The 23,860-nt window shown below is 42.1% G+C and overlaps 1 protein-coding gene across 1 annotated transcript in view; it reads right to left on the bottom strand.

Annotated features, from left to right (window-relative positions):
- The window catches only part of TTC23L (tetratricopeptide repeat domain 23 like), a 44,223-nt gene that overhangs the window by 17,306 nt on the left and 3,057 nt on the right, over positions 1 to 23,860 (bottom strand). The window contains 5 exon segments of the mRNA XM_007472264.1: positions 8,666 to 8,793; positions 10,163 to 10,317; positions 16,407 to 16,540; positions 18,055 to 18,178; positions 22,470 to 22,677. Of these exon segments, the coding sequence (XP_007472326.1) occupies positions 8,666 to 8,793; positions 10,163 to 10,317; positions 16,407 to 16,540; positions 18,055 to 18,178; positions 22,470 to 22,677 (749 nt within the window).

A 23,860-nucleotide genomic window follows, 5' to 3' on the forward strand; every position in this document is an offset into this window, starting at 1 on the left:
CACCAAACCAGCTTTACAACAAATGCTAAAGGAACTTCCCTAGGCAGGAAACACAAGAGAAGGAAAAGACCTACAATAACAAAGAACAAACCCTAAACAATTAAGAAAATGGTCATAGGAACATACAAATCAAGAATTACCTTAAATGTAAATGGATTAAATGCTCCCACCAAAATACACAGGCTGCATGAATCGATACAAACACAAGACCCATATATATGCTGTCTACAAGAGACCCACTTCAGACCTAGGGACACATGCAGACTGAAAGTGAGGGGATGGAAAAAGATATTCCATGCAAATGGGAATCAAAAGAAACCTGGAGTAGCAATTCTCATATCAGACAAAATAGACTTTAAAATAAAAACTATTACAAGAGACAAAGAAGGACACTACATAATAATCAAGGGATCAATCCAAGAAGAGGATATAACAACTGTAAATATTTATGCACCCAACATAGAAGCACCTCAATACATAAGGCAAATGCTAACAGCCATAAAAGGGGAAATCAACAGTAACACAATCATAGTAGGAGACTTTAACACCCCACATTCACCAATAGACAGATGATCCAAATGAAAATAAATAAGGAAACACAAGCTTTAAATGATACATTAAACAAGATGGACTTAATTGATGTTTATAGGACATTCCATCCCAAAACAACAGAATACACATTCTTCTCAAGTGCTCATTGAACATTCTCCAGGATAGATCATATCTTGGGTCACAAATCAAGCCTTGGTAACTTGAAGAAAACTGAAATCATATCAAGTATCTTTTCCGACCACAATGCTATGAGACCAGATATCAATTACAGGAAAAAATCTGTAAAAAATACAAACACATGGAGGCTAAACAATATACTACTTTATAACCAAGAGATCACTGAAGAAACCAGAGGAGATCAAAAAATACCTAGAAACAAAGGACAAAGAAAACACGACGACCCAAAGCATATGGGATGCAGCAAAAGCAGTTCTAAGCAGAAAGTTTATAGCAATACAATCCTACCTCAAGAAACAAGAAACATCTCAAATAAACAACCTAACCTTATACCTAGAGCAATCAGAGGAAGAACAAAAAAACCCCAATGGTAGCAGAAGGAAAGAGATCACAAAGATCAGACCGGAAATAAATGAAAAAGAAATGAAGCAAACAATAGCAAAGATCAATAAAACTAAAGGTTGGTACTTTGAGAAGATAAACAAAATTGATAAACCATTAGCCAGACTCATCAAGAATAAAAGGGAGAAGACTCAAATCAATAGAATTAGAAATGAAAAAGGAGAAGTAACAATGGACACTGAAGAAATACAAAGGATCATGAGAGATTACTACAAGCAACTATATGCCAATAAAATGGACAACCTGAAAGAAATGGACAAATTCTTAGAAAAGCATAACCTTCCAAGACTGAACCAGAAATAAATAGAAAATATAAACAGACCAATCACAAGCACTGAAATTGAGACTGTGATTAAAAATCTTCCTGGGCTTCCCTGGTGGCGCAGCGGTTGAGAATCTGCCTGCTAATGCAGGGGACACGGGTTCGAGCCCTGGTCTGGGAGGATCCCACATGCCACGGAGCAACTAGGCCCGTGAGCCACAACTACTGAGCCTGCGCGTCTGGAGCCTGTGCTCCACAACAAGAGAGGCCGCGATAGTGAGAGGCCCGCGCACCGCGATGAAGAGTGGCCCCCACTTGCCACAGCTAGAGGAAGCCCTCGCACAGAAACGAAGGCCCAACACAGCAAAAGTAAATAAAATTAATTAATATATATTAAAAAAAAAAAAAATCTTCCAACAAACAAAAGCCCAGGACCAGATGGCTTCACAGGCGAATTCTATCAAACATTTAGAAAAGAGCTAACACCTATCCTTCTCAAACTCTTCCAAAATATAGCAGAGGGAGGAACACTCCCAAACTCATTCTACAAGGCCACCATCACCCTGATACCAAAACCAGACAAAGATGTCACAAAGAAAGAAAACCACAGGCCAATATCACTGATGAACATAGATGCAAAAATCCTCAACAAAATACTAGCAAACAGAATCCAACAGCACATTAAAAGGATCATACGACATGATCAAGTGGGGTTTATCCCAGGAATGCGAGGATTCTTCAGTATATGCAAATCAATCAATGTGATAAACCATATTAACAAACTGAAGGAGAAAAATCATATGACCATCTCATTAGATGCAGAAAAAGCTTTCGACAAAATTCAACACCCATTTATGATAAAAACCCTCCAGAAAGTAGGCATAGAGGGAACATAATAAAGGCCATATATGAGAAACTCACAGCCAACATCATTCTCTATGTTGAAAAGCTGAAACCATTTCCTCTAAGATCAGGAACAAGACAAGGCTGTCCATTCTCATCACTATTATTCAACATAGTTTTGGAAGTTTTAGCCACAGCAATCAGAGAAGATAAATGAAAGGAATCCAAATTGGAAAAGAAGAAGTAAAGCTGTCACTGTTTTCAGATGACATGATACCATACATAGAGAATGCTAAAGATGCCACCAGAAAACTACTAGAGCTAATCAATGAATTTGGTAAAGTAGCAGGATAGAAAATTAATGCACAGAAATCTCTTGCATTCCTATACACTAATGATGAAAAATCTGAAAGAGAAATTAAGGAAACACTCCCATTCACCATTGCAACAAAAAGAATAAAATACCTAGGAATAAACCTACCTAAGGAGAAAAAAGACCTGTATGCAGAAAACTATAAGACACTGATGAAAGAAATTAAAGATGATACAAACAGATGGAGAGATGTAATACCATGTTCTTGGATTGGAAGAATCAACATTGTGAAACTGTCTATACTACCCAAAGCAATCTCCAGATTCAATGCAATTCCTATCAAACTGTCAATGGCATTTTTCACAGAACTAGAACAAAAAATTTCACAATTTGTATGGAAACACAAAAGACCTCAAATAGCCAAAGCAATTGTGAGAAAGAAAAATGGAGCTGCAGCAATCAGACTCCCTGACTTCAGACTATACTACAAAGCTACAGTAATCAAGACAATATGGTACTGGCACAAAAACAGAAATATAGATCAATGGAACAGGATAGAAAGCCCAGAGATAAACACACGCACCTATGGTCAACTAATGTATGACAAAGGAGGCAAGGATATACAATGGAGAAAAGACAGAGTCTTTAATAAGTGGTGCTGGAAAAACTGGACAGCTACATGTAAAAGAATGAAATCAGAACACTCCCTAACACCATACACAAAAATAAACTCAAAATGTATTCGAGACCTAAATCTAAGACTGGTCACTATAAAACTCTTAGAGGAAAACATAGGAGGAACACTCTTTGACATAAATCACAGCAAGATCTTTTTTGATCCACCTCCTAGAGTAATGGAAATAAAAACAAAAATAAACAAATGGGACCTAATGAAACTTAAAAGCTTTTGTAAAGCAAAGGAAACTACAAACAAGATGAAAAGACAACCCTCAGAATGGGAGAAAATATTTGCAAGTGAATCAACGGACAGAGGATTAATCTCCAAAATATATAAACAGCTCATGCAGCTCAGTATTAAAAAAAACAAACAACCCAGTCCAAAAATGGGCAGAAGACCTAAATAGACATTTCTCCAAAGAAGACATACAGATGGCCGAGAAGCACATGAAAAGGTGCTCAACATCAGTAAGTATCAGAGAAATGCAAATCAAAATTACAATGAGGTATCACCTCACACCGGTCAGAGTGGACATCATCAGAAAATCTACAAACAACAAATGCTGGAGAGGGTGTGGAGAAACCAGAACCCTCTTGCACTGTTGGTGGGAATCCAAATTTGATACAGTCACTATGGAGAACAGTATGGAGGTTCCTTAAAAAACTAAAAATAGAATTACCATATGACCCAGCAATGGGCATATACCCAGAGAAAACCCTAACTCAAAAAGCTACATGCACCCCAATGTTCATTGCAGCACTATTTACAATAGCCAGGACATGGAAGCAACCTAAATGCCCATCAACAGATGAATGGATAAAGAAGATGTGGTACATATATACAATGGAATATTACTCAGCCATAAAAAGGAACGAAATTGGGTCGTTTGTAGAAACGTGGATGTATCTAGAGACTGTCATACAGAGTGAAGTAAGCCAGAAAGTGAAAAACAAATATGTATACTAACGCATATATGTGGAACCTAGAACAATGATACAGATGAACCGGTTTGCAGGGCAGAAATTGAGACACCGATGTAGAGAGCAAACGTATGGACACCAAAGGGGAAAGTGGCAGGGGGGTGGTGGTGGTGTGATGAATTGGGAGATTGGGATTGACATATATACACTAATATGTATACAATGAATAACTAATAAGAGCCTGCTGTATAAAAAATAAAATAAAATAAAATTCAAAATTTCAAAAAAAAGAGAGTCATGTACCACAGTGTTCATTGCAGCTCTATTTACAATAGCCAGGACATGGAAGCAACCTAAGTGTCCATCAACAGATGAATGCATAAAGAAGATGTGGCACATATATACAATGGAATATTATTCAGCCATAAAAAGAAACGAAATTGAGTTATTTGTAGTGAGGTGGATGGACCTAGAGTCTGTCATACAGAGTGAAGTCAGAAAAACAAATACTGTATGCTAACACATACATATGGAATCAAAAAAAAAAAAATTGTTCTGAAGGACCTAGGGGCAGGACAGGAATAAAGACGCAGACATAGAGAATGGACTTGAGGACATGGGGAGGGGGAAGGGTAAGCTGAGACGAAGTGAGAGAGTGGCATGGACTTATATATACTACCAAACGTAAAAATGGATAGCTGGTGGGAAACAGCCACATGGCACAGGGAGATCAGCTCAGTGCTTTGTGACCACCTAGAGGGGTGGGATAGGGAGGGTGGGAGGGAGACGCAAGAGGGAGGAGATAGAGGGATATATGTATAGGTGATTCAGTTTGTTATCAAGCAGAAACTAACACACCATTGTAAGGCAATTATACTCCAATAAAGATGTTAAATATATATATATAATCCTGACATGTATATATGCGTGTTTATATATGTGTGTATATACACATATATTTATATTTAAATATATATATATAGAAAGAGAGCGAGAGATAACTGAAATGTTCATAGTAGTTATGTCTGGGTGGTGACATTACAATTGACTTTTATTTTCTTCATATATGTCATCTTCATATATTCAAATTTCCAAAACAAATGGGGAATATAATTTTTTAATGATAAAATAGCATTCATTTAGGTTTCTCTTTCTAGAGTTAGCAAGATACAAAGAGAAGAACATGAGTAGTTCAAAGCTGCTTCTCACAGTTATTAGCTTTATGGGCAAACCCCAGGAGTCTTTATTTCCTTCCAACTAAAAGAAGGTTAAGAATACCTAAATTACAAGGTTGTTATGAAGATTAGATTAAAAATAATATGTAAAATTGCCTAACATATAGTAGATACACAATCAATATTTCTTCTCCCTCACCCCATGCCCCCATCTTTGTATTCCCAAGTTGAATTAAAAATATAAGTGTGTGTATAAAATTATTTTATATAAGGCATTCTGCAATAGTTACAATTTATTTTAAGCTGGAAGGTTTCTCCCTCCCCTGAAGATTAGAATTTTCAGTCAAAAGAATATATAAGGCATGTTATCTGATAATTCTTCACACACACAAAAAATTGTTTTTGTCAATCAGACCACTATTTCCCTTGACCATAAAAGCACAAGTTATAGAATGATAGTGTCTTTCATCAAGAGCTTGTAGGGAGATAATCAGCCAAGTTGTCTGACCTGCCTGAGCAATCTGGCCTCATTTTCCCCACCCTTCAAATGGGAAAAAGGATTTGCCCTTCCTAGATATTTGGTGGGTATCAGACATAACTCAGTGTGTCATAGAAGGTGAGCTAGGGATTCAGACGACCCAGTGCTGCCTCTCCTACCTATTAGTTCTGTCACCCTGAGCTATTTAATTTTTCCATGCCTTAATTTTCTTATCTGTAAGTTAAACAGAAAAATACCTACCTCATATGCTTGTGGTATAAGACTGAGTGAAATAAATTATGTAAAGCACTTAGAACAGTGTCTAGGATGTAGTTATACTTTAGTAAACGTTCCAACACTTAGAACAGTGCATGTACAAAACAGGTCAACAGTGTGGAATGGATGAATGAAATATGCACTCAAATTTATTCTGAAAGAGGAACAAGGTTATCTTTCACATAAGCACAAAAACCTTAGTCACTGCCCCGTGTGACAGCAGTAGACATTCACTAGACTCTAATTTATGGGCCTGTGGACTTAATTCAATATTTAACTCTGGACGTTCGGACATCTCCCTGCCATTTCCCATTTGACTTCTAGATTCATGGCTTTTTAGAGGAGGCAGGCATGACTCATGTCATTTCCTTACCATTTCGTCACCTACCCTACCATGCCAAGTGCTTACAGTTTTGGAAACAGACTGCTTTTAAGTATGTGAAGATATTTGAAAACTCTAGGGGATAGTAAACCTTTTATGATTCTTTTTTTTTCTTCCGATAATCTGATGGGCCCACTCTCGTATCTAAATATTCTGATTCTCAGAGGATCCCTAACTCAACTGTGAAACAGTTAAGTCTCATTCTGGCTTGAACAAATTCCATGAACTTTGTTTCCATATGGAACACAACTTTCCCTTAAAATGCACGTGCTATGCATAACTCACGGACCTCCAATAAACTGTCTTCATTAACTGTTCCTTTCTCATCTTTTAAGTTGTCATACTTGATGACAAAAGTAGGTGGCAATTCAGAAAAAAAAAGGAATTTTACAGTAAGTATGAGGGGCAGCACAAGGAAGGGCTAACAGTCTGTAGGTTCAGATCAAGTTCAGATCCAACACTTAAAGCTTATTACCTTGGGGCTTCCCTGATGGCGCAGTGGTTAAGAATCTGCCTGCCAATGCAGAGGACACGGGTTCGATCCCTGGTCCGGGAAGATCCCACATGCCGCAGAGCAACTAAGCCCATGCACAACAACTACTAAGCCTGCGCTCTAGAGCCCAAATTTTTCCATGCCTTAATTTTCTTATCTGTAAGTTAAACAGAAAAATACCTACCTCATATGCTTGTGGTATAAGACTGAGTGAAATAAATTATGTAAAGCACTTAGAACAGTGTCTAGGATGTAGTTATACTTTAGTAAACGTTCCAACACTTAGAACAGTGCATGTACAAAACAGGTCAACAGTGTGGAATGGATGAATGAAATATGCACTCAAATTTATTCTGAAAGAGGAACAAGGTTATCTTTCACATAAGCACAAAAACCTTAGTCACTGCCCCGTGTGACAGCAGTAGACATTCACTAGACTCTAATTTATGGGCCTGTGGACTTAATTCAATATTTAACTCTGGACGTTCGGACATCTCCCTGCCATTTCCCATTTGACTTCTAGATTCATGGCTTTTTAGAGGAGGCAGGCATGACTCATGTCATTTCCTTACCATTTCGTCACCTACCCTACCATGCCAAGTGCTTACAGTTTTGGAAACAGACTGCTTTTAAGTATGTGAAGATATTTGAAAACTCTAGGGGATAGTAAACCTTTTATGATTCTTTTTTTTTCTTCCGATAATCTGATGGGCCCACTCTCGTATCTAAATATTCTGATTCTCAGAGGATCCCTAACTCAACTGTGAAACAGTTAAGTCTCATTCTGGCTTGAACAAATTCCATGAACTTTGTTTCCATATGGAACACAACTTTCCCTTAAAATGCACGTGCTATGCATAACTCACGGACCTCCAATAAACTGTCTTCATTAACTGTTCCTTTCTCATCTTTTAAGTTGTCATACTTGATGACAAAAGTAGGTGGCAATTCAGAAAAAAAAAGGAATTTTACAGTAAGTATGAGGGGCAGCACAAGGAAGGGCTAACAGTCTGTAGGTTCAGATCAAGTTCAGATCCAACACTTAAAGCTTATTACCTTGGGGCTTCCCTGATGGCGCAGTGGTTAAGAATCTGCCTGCCAATGCAGAGGACACGGGTTCGATCCCTGGTCCGGGAAGATCCCACATGCCGCAGAGCAACTAAGCCCATGCACAACAACTACTAAGCCTGCGCTCTAGAGCCCACGAGCCACAACTACTGAGCCCATGTGCCAGAACTACTGAAGCCCACGCACCTAGAGCCCGTGCTCCACAACACGAGAAGCCACCGCAGTGAGAAGCCCGTGCACCGCAACGAAGCGTAGCCCCTGCTCGCCGCAACTAGAGAAAGCCGCGCGCAGCAATGAAGACCCAACGCAGCCAAAAATAGATAAATAAAATTTATATATTAAAAAAAAAAGCTTCACCTTGGATAGTTTGTTTAACCTCAGCTCAGTATCTTTGCCCTCTCTCTAATGACATAATTATTGCACTAACTACCTCAGTGGTGGCTGTGAGGATTAAATGGGACAGAGCACACGAAGCTTAGACCATGGTGTATGCATTTGGCAAATATGAGCCTCTTTTACTATCATTTGAGTCTCTGGGTCTTTGGCTCTGAATATTTTTCTCCCTTTATATAGAGAGTACAAGACAATCATGTAATTCCAGGCCTTAGCCATAAAAGTCCAAGCTTGTCTAAGCCCAGATCTTACCTGTCCAAAGCAATTGTTAGAGGTCTTTCTCTGAGACCTGTAATCCAGAAGTACCTCCCTTATATGATTTTTTCAGCTCCTCCATGTTTCTCTCTGACTTCTGCAGGTTGAAATAAGCCTCTCTGCCAGTGAAACAGTCAAGGAGAATGCCAGGTACACAAACCCCCCGCCACTGACCAGGGGCAGCAGTGGGTAAGCAAACAAAAGGGGCCCTTGGGAAAACAAAGCAGTATTTGAAAATGCACCCTTCCCTGTGTTCTCTATTTTCCATCTATATATGTTGTCAAGAAGGGAGAATTCTTCAGAAAAGGAACAGGGCCCTGGGTGTTCTGTGGTATTGCAGCAATCCAGGGCTAGGATGGGTGGTGAGCGTTTGGAGTGAACAGAAACCGTAAATTACACTGGATTTCCTTAGAGACATCTACTGCGTGACAACAATTATTCATTTTTCCCAAGTGGGTTTCTGTAAAAGAGAGGAACTAATTCTGCTGAAAGGGACTTTCTGGGTCATTTAGAAAGTCCAAGCAAAGCAGGTTTTTGGCGAGAGGCAAATAGCTGGAAAGAAAATCCCCTTAATTCCCAAATATCCTTCTATCCCACATTTTCAATAGCCCTCTACTACGGGCATAAGAGAGGAAGGAAACATATCAGATTTTTCAAGTTGAGCATCAGAACCAAAGAAGTAGAGAGGGGGATGTGTAGGGAGGAGAGACTGGGGACACATGGGCTCAAAGAGGGCTTATGATTATTCATGAACATGAAAGACCCTGAACAGTTTTCAAGTGGAGATGGTACCAAAAGGAGCTGTCAAAATCACAAGCTTTTTGAGGAGAGGCATATATAACAGTTCCCCTCTGGAAATATGGAGAACTATTTCTTTTGTCTATTTTGCTTGGCCTCTGGTTTCATGGGCAGTGTTCTCAACGGCATTTCAGAAAAACTAAAATGAACATGTGTACATTAAATCAGAGGTTTTTGGCTATATGTTACAATCACCTGGGGCTTTTAAAAATCTCAATGAACAGATGCACCCCAGACCTACTAAATCAAACTCTCTGGGGTGGGACCCAAATAGCAATAATTCTGAAAGCTCCCCCAGGGGATTACAATGTGCAGCCTACTTTGACAAACAGTGCTTTAAATTACCATTCATTTTCTGTCTTCCTACATGGCCACCACCGCTATCACCTGCGTCCTCATTGCTAACACTGTCTTGAGTGCTCTATGAGGAGCGGGACAGGCTCCAAAAGCTTTCAGCTGGCCAGGGGATGTGTCCCCAGTGACAACCCTCCCATGGCTTAACTCAGAGCTCATATGACTAGACACAGGAGGAACGTTCGTACTTCCTAGATGGACAGCAGAGGCTTGTGGAAGACCTGGATGTCAGAATGGAGCTACGAGGCCTCGGTTTCACCTCTCACCCTGTGTGAGACGACCCATGTGGCATGCGTGGCCCCTGGCCCTGATCTCCAGACCCCGCTGGGAAGGGAAGGATATCAGCTCTGTAGGAGCCAGGCCACCCCCAGAGTGTAGTAGAGCATGACCAGAGTTTCCAGGATTTCCTTTTTCTCCTTGTCTGAGGTCGTGTTTCCCTTCCAGGTCAGCAGTGTGTTCTTGGCAGACTCAGCATGTTTTGGCCTGAGCTGGGAGGCCTGGGGAAGTTTGAGGGTGGATGGCAAGACGAGAAACATTAAAAAGGTTTTTCAGTCAAAGACATTCCTGGGATGGGGAAGGAAGGCAGTGTGGTTGTCATTTGGTCTTTAGTATTGGTTCCCCAAATTGGCAGTGCATTAGAACTATCTGGAATGTTTGTAAAGAATATAGGTTCCTGGCTCCCCCCATCCTGCCCCTCGCCCCAGAAGTACTGAGTTGGGATCTCTAGAGGAATAGTGTCCAGGACTCTATATTTTGAATTAACTCCACAAATGCTTCTTATGCAGCCATCCTGGCATTCGTCTACGGACTCGGTTTGGAAATCACTGATGGAGTCAGGAGTGGAAGCTGAGTATCCCATTTCCAATCCACTGCTAATGCCATGTGACCTTTTCAATCCACAAAGCTTCTCCATCCTCCAAATGTAAAATGACAACAAAAGTATAGAAGCTGCCCTTTTACCAAACACATGGAGATAGTCCAGGAATGAACTAGGTTATGCCACAGAGTGCTATGCTTCATTCGAGCTTTCTGGAAAAGGCATTCTATAAAGTCAAAGGGCTTATGAATACAATTACTTCCATCTGGGGATTTTTCAATCCAAGATGAAGCTGGTGATACAAATTGGGTCACACACACACACACACACACACACACACACACGCACGCACACGCACAAAAGACCTGATTTCTAAATGCAGTGAGGCCCCTCTCTAGAGAAAGAAGACAAAGGGGATACCAAACCTCTGCTAGACAGAACATGGGGCATGTTTCCCCTCATTTTCTAACTACAGGCTGGTATTCCGGGCACTTACTTGAACTATTAGTCCAGTTAACAGAGGGAGGCTTGGGAGTATTCAGTTTACAGAACTATTTCCTCATCTTCTAGCCTAGCTCATGTCTAGGCTAGAAAAGGGAAAATCCAGCAGAGAACACATAGGGGTTCTCGTCCACCCTACTGAGGGCTGCCATGGCTGCTTCAGCTCTCCTCTCGGCAGCCCCCAGGGTCTGAGAAACATATTCACCCCTGCCACTGTGGGGAGGCCCACTGTGCCTCTGATGCTCCGCTCACACCTCAGCCCTCAGTTTGCTCTCCGTTTGGCCCTTGGAGCCCGCTTTCACAGTATGGGTGCAGTCAGTGGCAACAGAGATAATTTGAAAGGACTTGCATTTGATGCCTGCAGCCCTCATATGTTCCAGATGTGCAGGTCCTTAGTGAATTGCAGCAATGGAAACACAGTTTCTCTGGAAGAGCCCTAAAAGTGACCCAGAAGCCAAGAAGTCTTTGTAGGACACTCGGAGATGCCTGTTCTGTAGGTCTCAACTGAAAAGAAAACTGGACTCTGTGGTGAAAGAGAGGGCTGCATCTCAAGTTACCAGACGACAGTGGTCCTCAAATTGCATGGAGCGTCACAAGCACCCTGTTAAATGCAGATTCCTGGGCCTCCAGTAGTTACAGTTCACAAGTTCTAAGGTGAGAACCAAGGATTCAGATTTATAACAACTATCTTAGGTGATACTGATGTAGGCTGTCTGAGGACCACATTTGGAGAAACAGTGAGTTAGTAAAGCCTTTATACAGGAAGCGGGACTCATCTCCTTTCTGAAGAGTAGGTAGGGTTTTGACTGACTGAGAAGAACGAGAACGCGTTTCCACTTGGAGTAAACAGCCTGAGGCCATAAAGACAGAATAAGCATGTGTGTGTGTGTGCGTGCACAAGCACACTCGTGCACATGTGCACTGGTGGGGTGGGGTTGGGGGGTGCTGCAGTATTAGGGAAGTCTGTAAGAAGACCAGTCTGCCTGAAGGGGGGTTTAAGTTGAAAGACACATAACGTATGAATTGGATGGAGAAAATGGAGTCTTGGGTGCCAAGCTGAGGAAGCTGGACTTGATCTGCTAGGTAATAGGGAGTCTTCATAGGTCTTGAGAAGGCAGCAGCAACAGAAAACTCTGCCAGGGAATCAGACCAAGACACCAAAGTAGGAAACCGAGAGTCTTTTTATCAAATAGGTTACTTTCCACAACCATCTGGGCCCTTGGGAGTGTGTCAATAAGGAGTGCAGGAACCACATTTAGACGCTTCCCTGGCTCCACAGGAGGGAGAAAAGTGAAACTGGATGAGCTACTGAAAACCAGCCGCAAATCAGCACAACATTGCTTCTGGGCTCCTAAACAGAAAACAAACCCTAAAGTTGTTCTGAGGCTTTGCAAGGCTGCCCCCTCAGCTCCACACCCCAGCCCTAGGGGTCCAGTGTTGGCTGTGAAATCCCCAAGAGGAACCCTTTTCCTCTAAACTCAGCAGCTAATTGATTATATAGTTCCCTGTCTCCCCTTCACCATGCCCTGCACTGTGGTCCTTCTGATGAAAAAGCTGAGCTGGTAACCAATGGACTAAAGTAAACTCAACTAGGATCTTGATTTAAAACAGCTCATTCAACTTTAAATTCAGCCCTAAAGAAAAAAATGACTCCTTTACTCTTCCCAGAATCCACTCTGGTCTCCAAAGTGGAGTGCGTGTACCCCTATGGGTATGCAAGATGACATAAGGGTGTGGGGAAAAAATTAAAATTTCTCTGCTTTTAAAACCAATCTTTTTTGTTTTCTATTTTTATGAATATAATATTTACATAATATTTAATACTATTGTACATAGTTTATAATAAATACATATTTATGGAGAGTGCTCAAAACATTTTTTGTGAAAAGAGAGCTAATTCTCAAGAGTTTAGAGACCACTGCTCTAGACAAATGTTTTCTAAAGTTTTCAAGTATGAAAAAGCTCCTTTTTCATTAAAAAAAATCTGTGATAATATTTTTATAGCATTTCCTACATGAGAAAATTCAGGATGACAAAGTATGATGAGTCAGAATCTAATATTCTGAAATGAATTTGCTTTTTACTAATTGCAAGAACACCCTCTTTTATGTAAAAATAATGCTCTGCATATATGTGTCTGTGTAAGACTCATTTCCTCTCTCTCTAGAGGATGCTCACAGATCGGTGACCTTGTTCCCTAACTCCAAGTCCCACCTCCCTGAATCTGATGTCTGTTCCAAGACCACATCATTTTCCTTTACTTGCCCTCCCCAGCCAGGGACACCAGCCTTCTCCCTGCACCAACAGGGCAGCAACTATAGAAGTAAACATCAGGGTGGCAGCAAGACCTGCTTCTGGAGCCTGAGATTCAGAAATCACAAGGGCATATTAATGAACTGGAAAAGCGGTCCAGAGATTGTCCAACAAATGTATCAATCATTTTGCTTTAGTTTGGGGTAAGATTCCACCACTGATTTCTGTTACTCTGACTCAGGCCACAGAATCTTCTCGGAGCTACTCAGTCTTCGGAGGCTGCTGCTGTCACCTTTGACCATCACCTATATTTAAGAAGTTCTCGTGGTACAGTGATCAAGACAGCAGGGTCTTAGGGCCAGACTTCAAGGTACAGAAGCTGGCTTAGCCACTTACTACTTGAGTGAGTTACTTAATCTAAATGTACTTCAGTTTATTCACCTATAAGATGGCAATGAAAATACCTCCCACCTCGTACGGTTGTTGCAAGGATTAATTTAATTAATTTATGAAAAAGGATTAAATAGTGCCTGGCACATAGGAATGAAATGAGTTTAAATAAATATTAGCTGTTATCATTATCATTACTACCAGGGTCCATTCCCCTTAAGCAATTTATTATACTTGTCCTTATGTACTCTGGACATTCTTCATAAAGCTGCTTACAGAATCTCTATAAAAGGCTGCCTTCTCAAACGCACACTCACTTCAGATAGGTACCAGGCTTCCTGCAGGTCAGATCAACTGCTCTTTATCATTCCCTGTTGTTCCTGTACCAGCTTTTTTACCAATGAGACAGAGAAGGTAGGGTTCATGACTTATGCTTCTTTTTCGAGATTTTTGCAACACTTAGAGCCCCAGATACCTGGAAGGTTCCCAGTAGTAACAGGCTAACAGATTAATTCATTGCTTCATTAATAACAGGCAACACATCAGGAAACTGCTTGCCCATGTTACCGTCTTCTCCTTCCTGGACACATGAAAACAGTGGTCACAAGGTGACCAGCCACCTCCACCTGCCCTTTTCTCAGCCACTGAAGCCCTAGGCTCGGGAGGGTTCTCGCCACGTCAGCTGGTGACAGAGTTCCACTTCTAGTGTCCCTTACCCTGTTTCACCAACCATCAGTCTTTTACACTCTCTGCTTCGCAGAGGCCTCGCGTTTTTCTGTTACTGACTCCTGAACCCCCCTGCATCGACTGCTCCATTCTTTAAAACCTTCAAGCTCTCTATCTGGCTCCTTCTTCACCGCCTAAAATGTTCCCAGGTCTCCTCCTCTTATAAAATTAGCTTCAAATGACCTTTCTGCCTTCCCTAGCTACCCTCCTATTTCCCCTCATCCCTTTCACTATGCAGGACGTAGCATACATAGCCTAGGCTACCGGCCCATGCCTTCCCCTCATCCCTGGGATCTGGCTTCTGCTCCAACCCTTCTGCAGAAATGGTTCTCGTGAGGTCCCCAAGGGCCACTTACTGAGTAAGTGCAGTCGCAGTTTCTTGTATCCCCGTCTCATGGCAGCATCAGACACCTTAGCTGCTTGGCTTCTCCTCTTGGCTCACAAGGCACTGCTCTAACGGAGTTCTCCTTGAAAAACCTTCTCTAGCTGACTCTTTGCTCACTCTACCAGGGTCCTCTGTTCCCTTCCATTAATACGTCCATTCTCCAAGGGTCTGTCTTTCCATTTCTTCCTTTTCTTCTCTCTCCTCTCAGAAGTTTTATCAACTCCTATAACTTCAACCTTGGCCTTCATGCTTATAATTTTCCATTTCCCCTCCCTAGTTCTGGTCTCAAATATTCTTCCATGCTTATGATTCCCCTTCTCTCCTCCCCAGTTCTGGTCCCAACTTTCCAGCACCTGGTAAAAATATACTTGTGGATTTCTCCGTTGTAATTCAAAATCAATATATCGAAAACCAGACCCACCATTCCTCTCCCACTTCGCTTCCTTTCCTGACCGGCTTATCTCTGATGATGGCACCTTGAGGGGCCTGAAACTTCATGGTCATCTTGGGGCCTCACTTTTCCTCAACCCCAAATCCAATGCCATGTCCTGCCAATTCTTTCTTCACAGCCCTTTTTTAACTCTCATTTTTGAATAGGTGATACATTCCCATGGTTCAAAAGTTAAAACTATACGAAAAGGTAAATGTTGAGAGGTCTCACTTCAAATTCTATTCCCTTTCACAAGGAGCCTCTAGGTAACTCTTGTTTCTTTCTTGTGTTTCCTTCAGCGTTTCTTGATGTGAATATAAGCACATATTCTCATTTCTCTCCCCTCCTTCTTACCTGAAAAGAGGTATGTTACAAACACGGTCCTGCGTTGTGCGTTCTCTGTTGCCTAAAGATGTATCCAGGAGATCTTTACCTAGTGGTAGATAAGCTTCCCCATGCCCTTTCTAAGGCTGTATATACCACATAGTGTGTATTAGGCCTTCAGTGATGAGTATTCTTGGTTGTTTCCAATCTTCTACTATCGTAAACAATGCTGCAAAGAATAATACCATCCATTTAAGTGTGTATTCAGGAAAGAGTCCCAAAAGTGGGATTTCTGGCTTAAAAGGTAAAGGTATCTGTCCTTCATAGACTCTTAAATCCTTACCTTCTCACTCGTGCCCCCCGTCACCAGCCTGGTTTTACACCTAGAGGTAAACAGCTAGATGAGATAGCTTCCATTCTAGCTATCATTGCTAGACTGACCTTTCCAAAAGCACACTTTGATTTATTCATCCCCCTGCTGGAAAATCTCTAATAGTCCTCCTTGTCTACCAAATAAATGACTAATTCCTCAGCCTGCCCAAAGTGCCCTCCTTTCCAGGTCCACCTGAGTGGTCCTCACCGTATCTAGCCAGCGCTGCTGATTACTTTCTAAACACACGCTGCACTTTCCCACCTCCATGAGTCTGCCAGGCCTTGTTCTTCATCAGAAATGCCCACCCCTTCTTCTGCCTACCCAACCCTACTCATTTTTAAAGGGCCTTCTTGAATGGCACCTCTTCCTGAATCTATCACTTACTACCTTGCCAGAAATGATTTCACCCAGCGCCCCCAAAGCCCTGTATTTAAACCAGTCGCATGGCCTTCCGGTGCCTTCTATCGTAGTTGTCGGTGGGTAGCTCACCTTCCACACGAGGTTGTAAGTTCTCTGAAGTTCTGTGAAGGCAACGACTGTGCCTTCTGTCCCTTACAGTTCCCAGAGCCCTCGTCAAAGAATTTCACATATACAAGTGTCTCATTAAATACTTACTGGAAGACCATTTATCGAGAGAAATCAGCCTTCTGGCTTCACGCCCTTTCCCCATTGCTGGAAAAGGCTCCCAGGGAAATGAGGCAGGCAGGTCTGCTGGCCATAAAGCATGCACATGTGCAGCGAGGCGTGAGCACACACAGACGCATACGTCCCGCCTACATGGGAGCCTGGCTCATAAATTCTGTCCATTTTAAAGCAGTTGCAGGATTAATGACAACAAAACTAAGTGGAATTCAGCAAGCACTTCATCCCTCTTGAAGGTCTGTGATTTTTCAAAGCTTTCGTTGTTTTACTTGAAGGACCACAGACTTCAAAAAAAGTTAAAGTGAAGAAGCTGCGTAAGGCCTATACCTGAAATAAGAGACCCTAGGCTATTCTCAAGGTACGGTCATAATCAAAACCTATTCTAGAAAAACTCTAGGCTAGGCCTCAGAAAGTCTGGGTTCAAGACTGAGTGCTGTTATATCATGTGGGCACTTCAGCTAATCAGGAAGTTGTTTTTCCCATCTAGAAAAAACAAACACACAAAAAGACCTTCTTTTACAGGAAAACTTTTCCCCCTCCAACCTACTACTCAAATGTGGTTCTCCATTCATGTGGCAGGAAGAACTGTGAATTAGGGAAAAGAGGGTGGTGCTCCCACCATCTTTTATAATATAACCTGTTTACCTGTCTTGAGTTAGTTTGGAATCTAAATGGAAAAGCAAAACTCAAAGTCTACTGTGGCTATTCATAGAAAGGGTTGATTTCAGAAGATGAAGGCCAACCTCCTTCCACAGACCTACCACAGTAATCTCTCTAAAGAAAGGGAGGCCGTGTCTGCCTGCCCTTGGTTCAGACAAACATCCCCCTCAAACGCTTCTGGTACTTTCCTCTCAGGTTCAAGCTGCCATCACCTCAAGTCAGAATTTCAAAAATAGTTATCTAAGTTGTCTCCCTGAATCTGGGCTCTCCCAGGGCCCAAGGAGTATACTTGTTGGTGCCAAACCAAGTGTCAATGACTTGCCAACTGACAAATCCATGGGTCTGTCTTCAGCCTTCACCTCATTTGACCTCTCTCTGCCATCTGACCCTGCTGAAACCACACTGCACGTCCTTTTGAAACCCCTTCTCCACCCTTGGCTTCCATGACTTGGCCCCTCCTGATTCTATTTCCTTGCTGGCTCCGCTTCCGCTACCCAATCCTAATGCTCTTGTCCTCCAGCCTTCTGTCCTCTGCTTTCCTTCCCTCATTATTACCTTTACCTCTACGATCCCTGTCACACTGCCCGCCTCATCCATGGACTTCCCCGCTTCTTGACAAGGTGTGAGTTGGGGACAGGATGGACCCTCCCCTGGGCAACCCTACCCCAACTGTGGTTCTGTGTGGGCTCAGTGTGGCTGGCCCCCCCCAGACCCAGCCGGGAAAATCGAGTACCTCTCAGTGTCAGGTAGCCATAAGCCAGGGTGGCCAAAGCCTGTGCACATTTCCAGGGTTCTTCCCCAAAAATAATCCGAGAAAGGATGACACAGCGAATCAGCTCCTTATTTGCTTGGGTATTCTGCAGAGAGCAAACAAGTCATTACACTTTTTGGAAAGGAGGAAAGTCTCCAGCCTGTATCTTATCACTGGATTGCAGGACTGCATCCACTGTCAACTTTTTCTCTCCTCCCCCCTTCCCATCCCACAGCCAATCCATCAAGTCCTCTTGGCTCCACCCTATTCCTAAGTCCTAAAGCTACGCACTTCTCATTTCTGCCACGTGTACCTAGTCCAAGCCACCCTCATCGTTGACCTGGGTGACCACAGCCCCTCCTAATTGCCTCCACTCTTGCCCCCCATAGTCTCCTTTCTACATCATAGCCAGAGTGACTTCTTTTAACCTCTTATTGTGAAAAACTTTAACAGTATACAAAAAGAGCATGGAGAATGAGTCAGCTTCATCGCTCACAGCCAATCTGGTTTCATACCAGATTGAAATCTGGTATTTCAATCTGGAGCATAGGTTTCATACCTATGCTCCTCAAGCATCCACCCTCTCCCTCTACGATTTTTTTTTTTTTTTTTTTTTGAGTATGCGGGCCTCTCACTCTTGTGGCCTCTCCCATTACGGAGCACAGGCTCCGGACGCGCAGGCTCAGCGGCCATGGCTCATGGGCCCAGCCGCTCCGCGGCATGTGGGATCTTCCCGGACCGGGGCACGAACCCGTGTCCCCTGCATCGGCAGGCAGACTCTCAACCACTGCACCACCAGGGAAGCCCTCCCTCTACGATTTTGAAGCAAATCAAAGATATTAAATCATTTCATATTTCATAAGTATCTCCAAAAGATACAGACTTAGAAATATAACCACAAAATCATTATCTCACCAAAATATTACTAACAATTCCTTACTATCAAATACCTAGTCTCATAAACCTAATAATCACCTCATAAAGCTAACATTTCTTTTACAGTTTAATTGTCCATACACTGTGATCAGTCTCCTGAGTCTCTTTTCATCAATGGGTTCCACCTCCATTTCTAATTCTTTTCATTGCAAATTATTTATTGAAGAAACTGAGTTATTTGGTTTATAGTGTTTCCCCAAAATGGAAATTGGGTTGAATCTTTATGGTGTCACTCAACATGTCCTTCCAATCTCCATTCTGCCTTTACATTGGTGGTTGATTTAGAAGTTTGGTTACCTTTAGCTTTTTTTTTTTTTAAGCAAAACTACGTCATATGTTCTACCATCAGAAGACACCTAACCTTGGGTTGTCTCTTTCTGATAAAAGCACAACTACATGAATGAATCTATAAAAGATTATAAAACGCTGATATCCTAATTCTGTCATTCCCTCTTCATATGTTAGGTGGAATAACTTTATAAAAAGAAATCTCCTCTCATCTCCTTCTTAGTTACCCAATAGTACAGTTCATATCGGAAGGACCGGATACATGATTTAATCATTCTCTTTATTTATCAGCTTTCCAAATAATGAGTTCATTCACTAGCATCCTCCAATGGTGACCAAATAGCTAGTTATTTATCATTCTTCTTCGTATTATTATTATAATAAACACATCTGGATTTTTAAACAAATCTGATGTTCCTGAACATAGCAAACTAACTTCTAACTTGGGGCTTGTACACCTGTTGTTCCCCCAGCTTGGGACACTCTCACACATCATTACCCTCTTCTGTCATTTTCACTGCATTCACCTCAGAGAGGTCTTCCTTGGCCACCTTATCTAAAACAGACTCTCACCCCCATCACTTACTATCCCATTACCTATTTGATTTTTTTCTTCATGGCACTTACCTATCTCTGATATTGCAGTAACTATTATTTTGTTTGTCTATGATCTGTCTCCCCAAATAGAAAATAAGTTCCTCAAGAACAGTTTACTCCTGGGGCTTCCCTGGTGGCGCAGTGGTTAAGAATCTGCCCACCAATGCAAGGGACACAGGTTCGAGCCCTGGTCCGGGAAGATCCCACATGCCACGGAGCAACTAAGCCTGTGTGCCACAACTACTGAGCCCACGTGCCACAACTACTGAAGCCCATGTGCCTAGAGCCCGTGCTCCACAACAAGAAAAGCCACTGCAATGAGAAGCCTGCACACCGCAACAAAGAGTAGCCCCGGCTCACCACAGCAATGAAGACCCAACACAGCCAAAAATAAATAAATAAATTTATAAATTTAATAAATAAATAAAAGAACAGTTTATTTCTCATGTTCACTGCTGTATGCTCCATGCAGAGAGGAGGCACTCATTCAGTATTTGCTGAATAAATCATCTCTTGATTGGCAAAGATAAGTATGAGGGAGAGAGCCCCTGGCTCTGTAGAACTGACAGGCAGAGCTCTCTAAGAAATCAGAGAACTGCACCTTCAGGTCATAGATGTCAGTAACTTTACAAACACAGTCATCAACTGGCTGCACTAATTGACAAAGTCAGGCATTTATTTCCTGGTGAGGTGAAAACGGCACTTCAAGGACTCAAAAGCCTGGAGTTTCAACCCTCTGTTTACTGATTGTGATGTTTGGGGCAAGATCACCCTGAGTCCCAGCTTCCTTTTCTATTTGGAAATCTATACCATCTACCTCATGGAGTCACTGTAGGGACAGTGAGTCAACATCAAAGTGATCCAAATCCGTTACATGTTATCTGAATGTAACCATTTAAAGAGTAACACACAGACAGAGTGGTCCAAGGACTGCTCCCTTCTGATCCCCATGATTCCCGTCCCCCCACCCCATCTCCTTCCTACCCTGATGCTTCACCCCTCCCAGCTCAAACACACAGTCGCAAACAGCATTAGAGGGACATTTCCCCTCGTGTTTTAGAAACATGCATTCAGTCAGAATTTTTGAGAGTTCTGCACGGGCTGAACGCACAGTAAATACTAAGTTCTATTCTGAGGGAGAAGCATAACATCATGAAAAATCACTGGAATGAGAGTCCAAAGCCTTGAGCTCTGTCCTGGCTCTGGACATTCTGTATTCATTCATCCCCACACTTCCCGCCCTGGGGAAACTGAGACAAACAGTATGGGCTCTAGAGGTCAATCCAGGGCTGCTGCTCCTGCCAGCAATATTCCTTTCCTTCAGGGCTGTGAGCGCTGAGCTGGGCTAGATATAACTCCTAAATCTAAATCTTTGTCGTTATCCAAACTGGTCAAGGAGCTGTCAAGTCTTTTTTTTTTTTTTTTTTTTTTAATATTTACTTATTTGGTTGTGCTGGGTCTTAGTTGCACCAGGCGGGTTCCTTAGTTGTGGCTTGCGAACTCTTTGCAGCACGCATGTGGGATCTAGTTCCCAGACCAGGGATCAAACCCGGACACCCTGCATTGGGAGTCTTAACCACTGCACCACCAGGGAAGTCCCCGAGGAGCTGTCAAGTCTTAAAAGCCCACACTTGCATTCCACGGCAGTTGGTACTTGTCTTTCTAGAAGTGATCATTCTAGCCTGGGTTTATGAAATACTATTGGATCCAGGTCAGGATGATGGTCCTTTGCAAGTTCCTGGGTAATTTACAGAGGTAACTTTATATTATAAATACATCCATCTGACAGGGAACTATCAGCTTCTATCACCTCCCTCTGAAGTGCCTCTCAGCCTTTCCTAAGCCATCTGCATAGTTTTTTTTTCACAGGTGTACGTTAAGATCATTTTTCCTTTAGCCAGGAATGGCCAGGAAGTCAGTAAGTCAGCACATGAACTCCTTTGTTGATAAATAATGCTCTGGGAGCAGGCCAGTGCCTGTGTGTTAATCGTGAGGGTCACTGACATGCTTTCTCGGGTTCCCGCATTTTGAACACTCTTGTTAAACGCTTGCTCTGAGGTCCTAGTTCCCAAGTCCTTGCTTTGCTCTTGAAAATGGATACCTACACTCTCTGACCCCCGCTGCTACCGCCCACTTCCGGTCCTTTGGTTTGCGTACGATTCCATTGTAACCACAGGCATCTTACCGTATCCTTGCCAGGCCTGAGCCTAGACTCTGCCTGGCTACCCTTGTTCTCAGCCTCCTGCCTCACTATCCTGGCCTTCTTGTTACCCAAAAGATATTATTCTGAAACCTTTCAGGAGAAATCAAAAGATGATTTTTTAATTAACGTAATCAAACAGCAACAGGAAGAAGCAAACATTAATTTTTAGCTTAAAGCTAGGAGCACAAACACTCCAAGGAGGCATGCACAGTGACCCACGTGTGGAGCCTGAAGGCGGGCTGGCTACCAACTACGCTCTGCTTTCTTTTCTTCCACTTATAAAGAAATATAACACCTTCCTCTACTTCATGTCCTTCGATCTGCAATTAAGGAAGAACTTCTCTAGTCATGGACGTATTTTTAAATGGAGAACCCAGTGAGTTTTTGGTTTTATTATCATTTTTCCCTTAATCAGCTGAGCTACTTTCTTCTGGGATTGGGCCAGTTTCTCTTTGGGAAGAGACATACGGTCTATGGCCTTCTCCTGCTTGGCTTTAGCATCTTGTTTGCTCTCTCCAGACCCACTAGTGGGATACAACTCATCTGTTTGCTGATGCTCTGGGATCTTGGTTTGCTGTGACCTGTGGGTACCAGAGAGGGACACGGAGTCAGGTTTAACCCTGCATATCTCAAACAAGTCAGCACTGAAGGACAGAGCCCTCCCAACTGGGGGCTAGGAATATGATCTCTAAAATAAACCTGTAGAATAAAGCTAGGTGGTGAACTCACGTCACCTGCAAAGCCAAGAATTAGAACGGCAATGTAGTGGTTCCAATCAAACAGATTTAGGGAACCTCCCACCTATGGCAGAGTCGCAGCCCTGCTGCTTACCAACCATATGACCCTAAAGTAAGTTATTGGTTTGCTTCACTGTAAAATGAAGTCAATATGAATACCCACCTGATGAAGTTATGGGAATAAATCAGATAATACTCATAAATCACTTAGAATAGCCTGCTATTTAGTAAGTGCTCTTTTAACATTAGCTATTCTTATTTTATGAGCTTGAAGATGTTGAATTGGAAGATCTCCAAGATCCCTGATGTTCTAAAATTCTGATCCAAACCAGAGGGGAAAACGGACATAACGAAATAAGGTAAAGGGAACTAACATTTTGAGGTCAGAACTTCACGTGTCTTCTTTCATATTTCTTAAAAGCTTCAACATAAATAGTAACTAAAGAGGATGTGGTCCCACCAAGGAGAGGGGAGAGAACCCACACTGGGTCAAGTGCAGATTCAGAAGAGAAATGACCTTCTCAATTATGTTAGAAAAAACAAAACAAAAAAACAAACGTGTTTGAGAAAGAGCTGAGTGGGTTGAAAATCTCCCTCTTCCCCAGCACCCCCTGTCCACCCCCTTACATACACACGCGCACACACACACACACACACACCACACACACACACACACACACACACACACCCCATGCAGATCTCAGACTATGATGCTGAACATAATTATGAATGGGTAATTGGTATGATAAAGATAAAAGTCCAAAGAGTTAATCTTATATAACAAAAAAGATAACCATATCCTAACTCTACCAGAGACAACATAAAGTGATCCAGAAGAAAAAGACTTCTAAGATATTAAGAGCAACAACAGAAATTTTAATTATTAATAAGTTCCCCCAAAGGAATCACCTTTGTATTCACGATAGCTTTTAAAAGTTCAACCATAGTATATATATATATATATATATATATATATATATTTTTTTTTTTTTTTTTTTTTTTTTTTTTTTTGGGGGTTGGCCCTCCA

Source organism: Lipotes vexillifer, unplaced genomic scaffold (genome assembly GCF_000442215.2).
Source record: "Lipotes vexillifer unplaced genomic scaffold, Lipotes_vexillifer_v1.1 scaffold647, whole genome shotgun sequence".
NCBI lineage: Eukaryota > Metazoa > Chordata > Mammalia > Artiodactyla > Lipotidae > Lipotes > Lipotes vexillifer.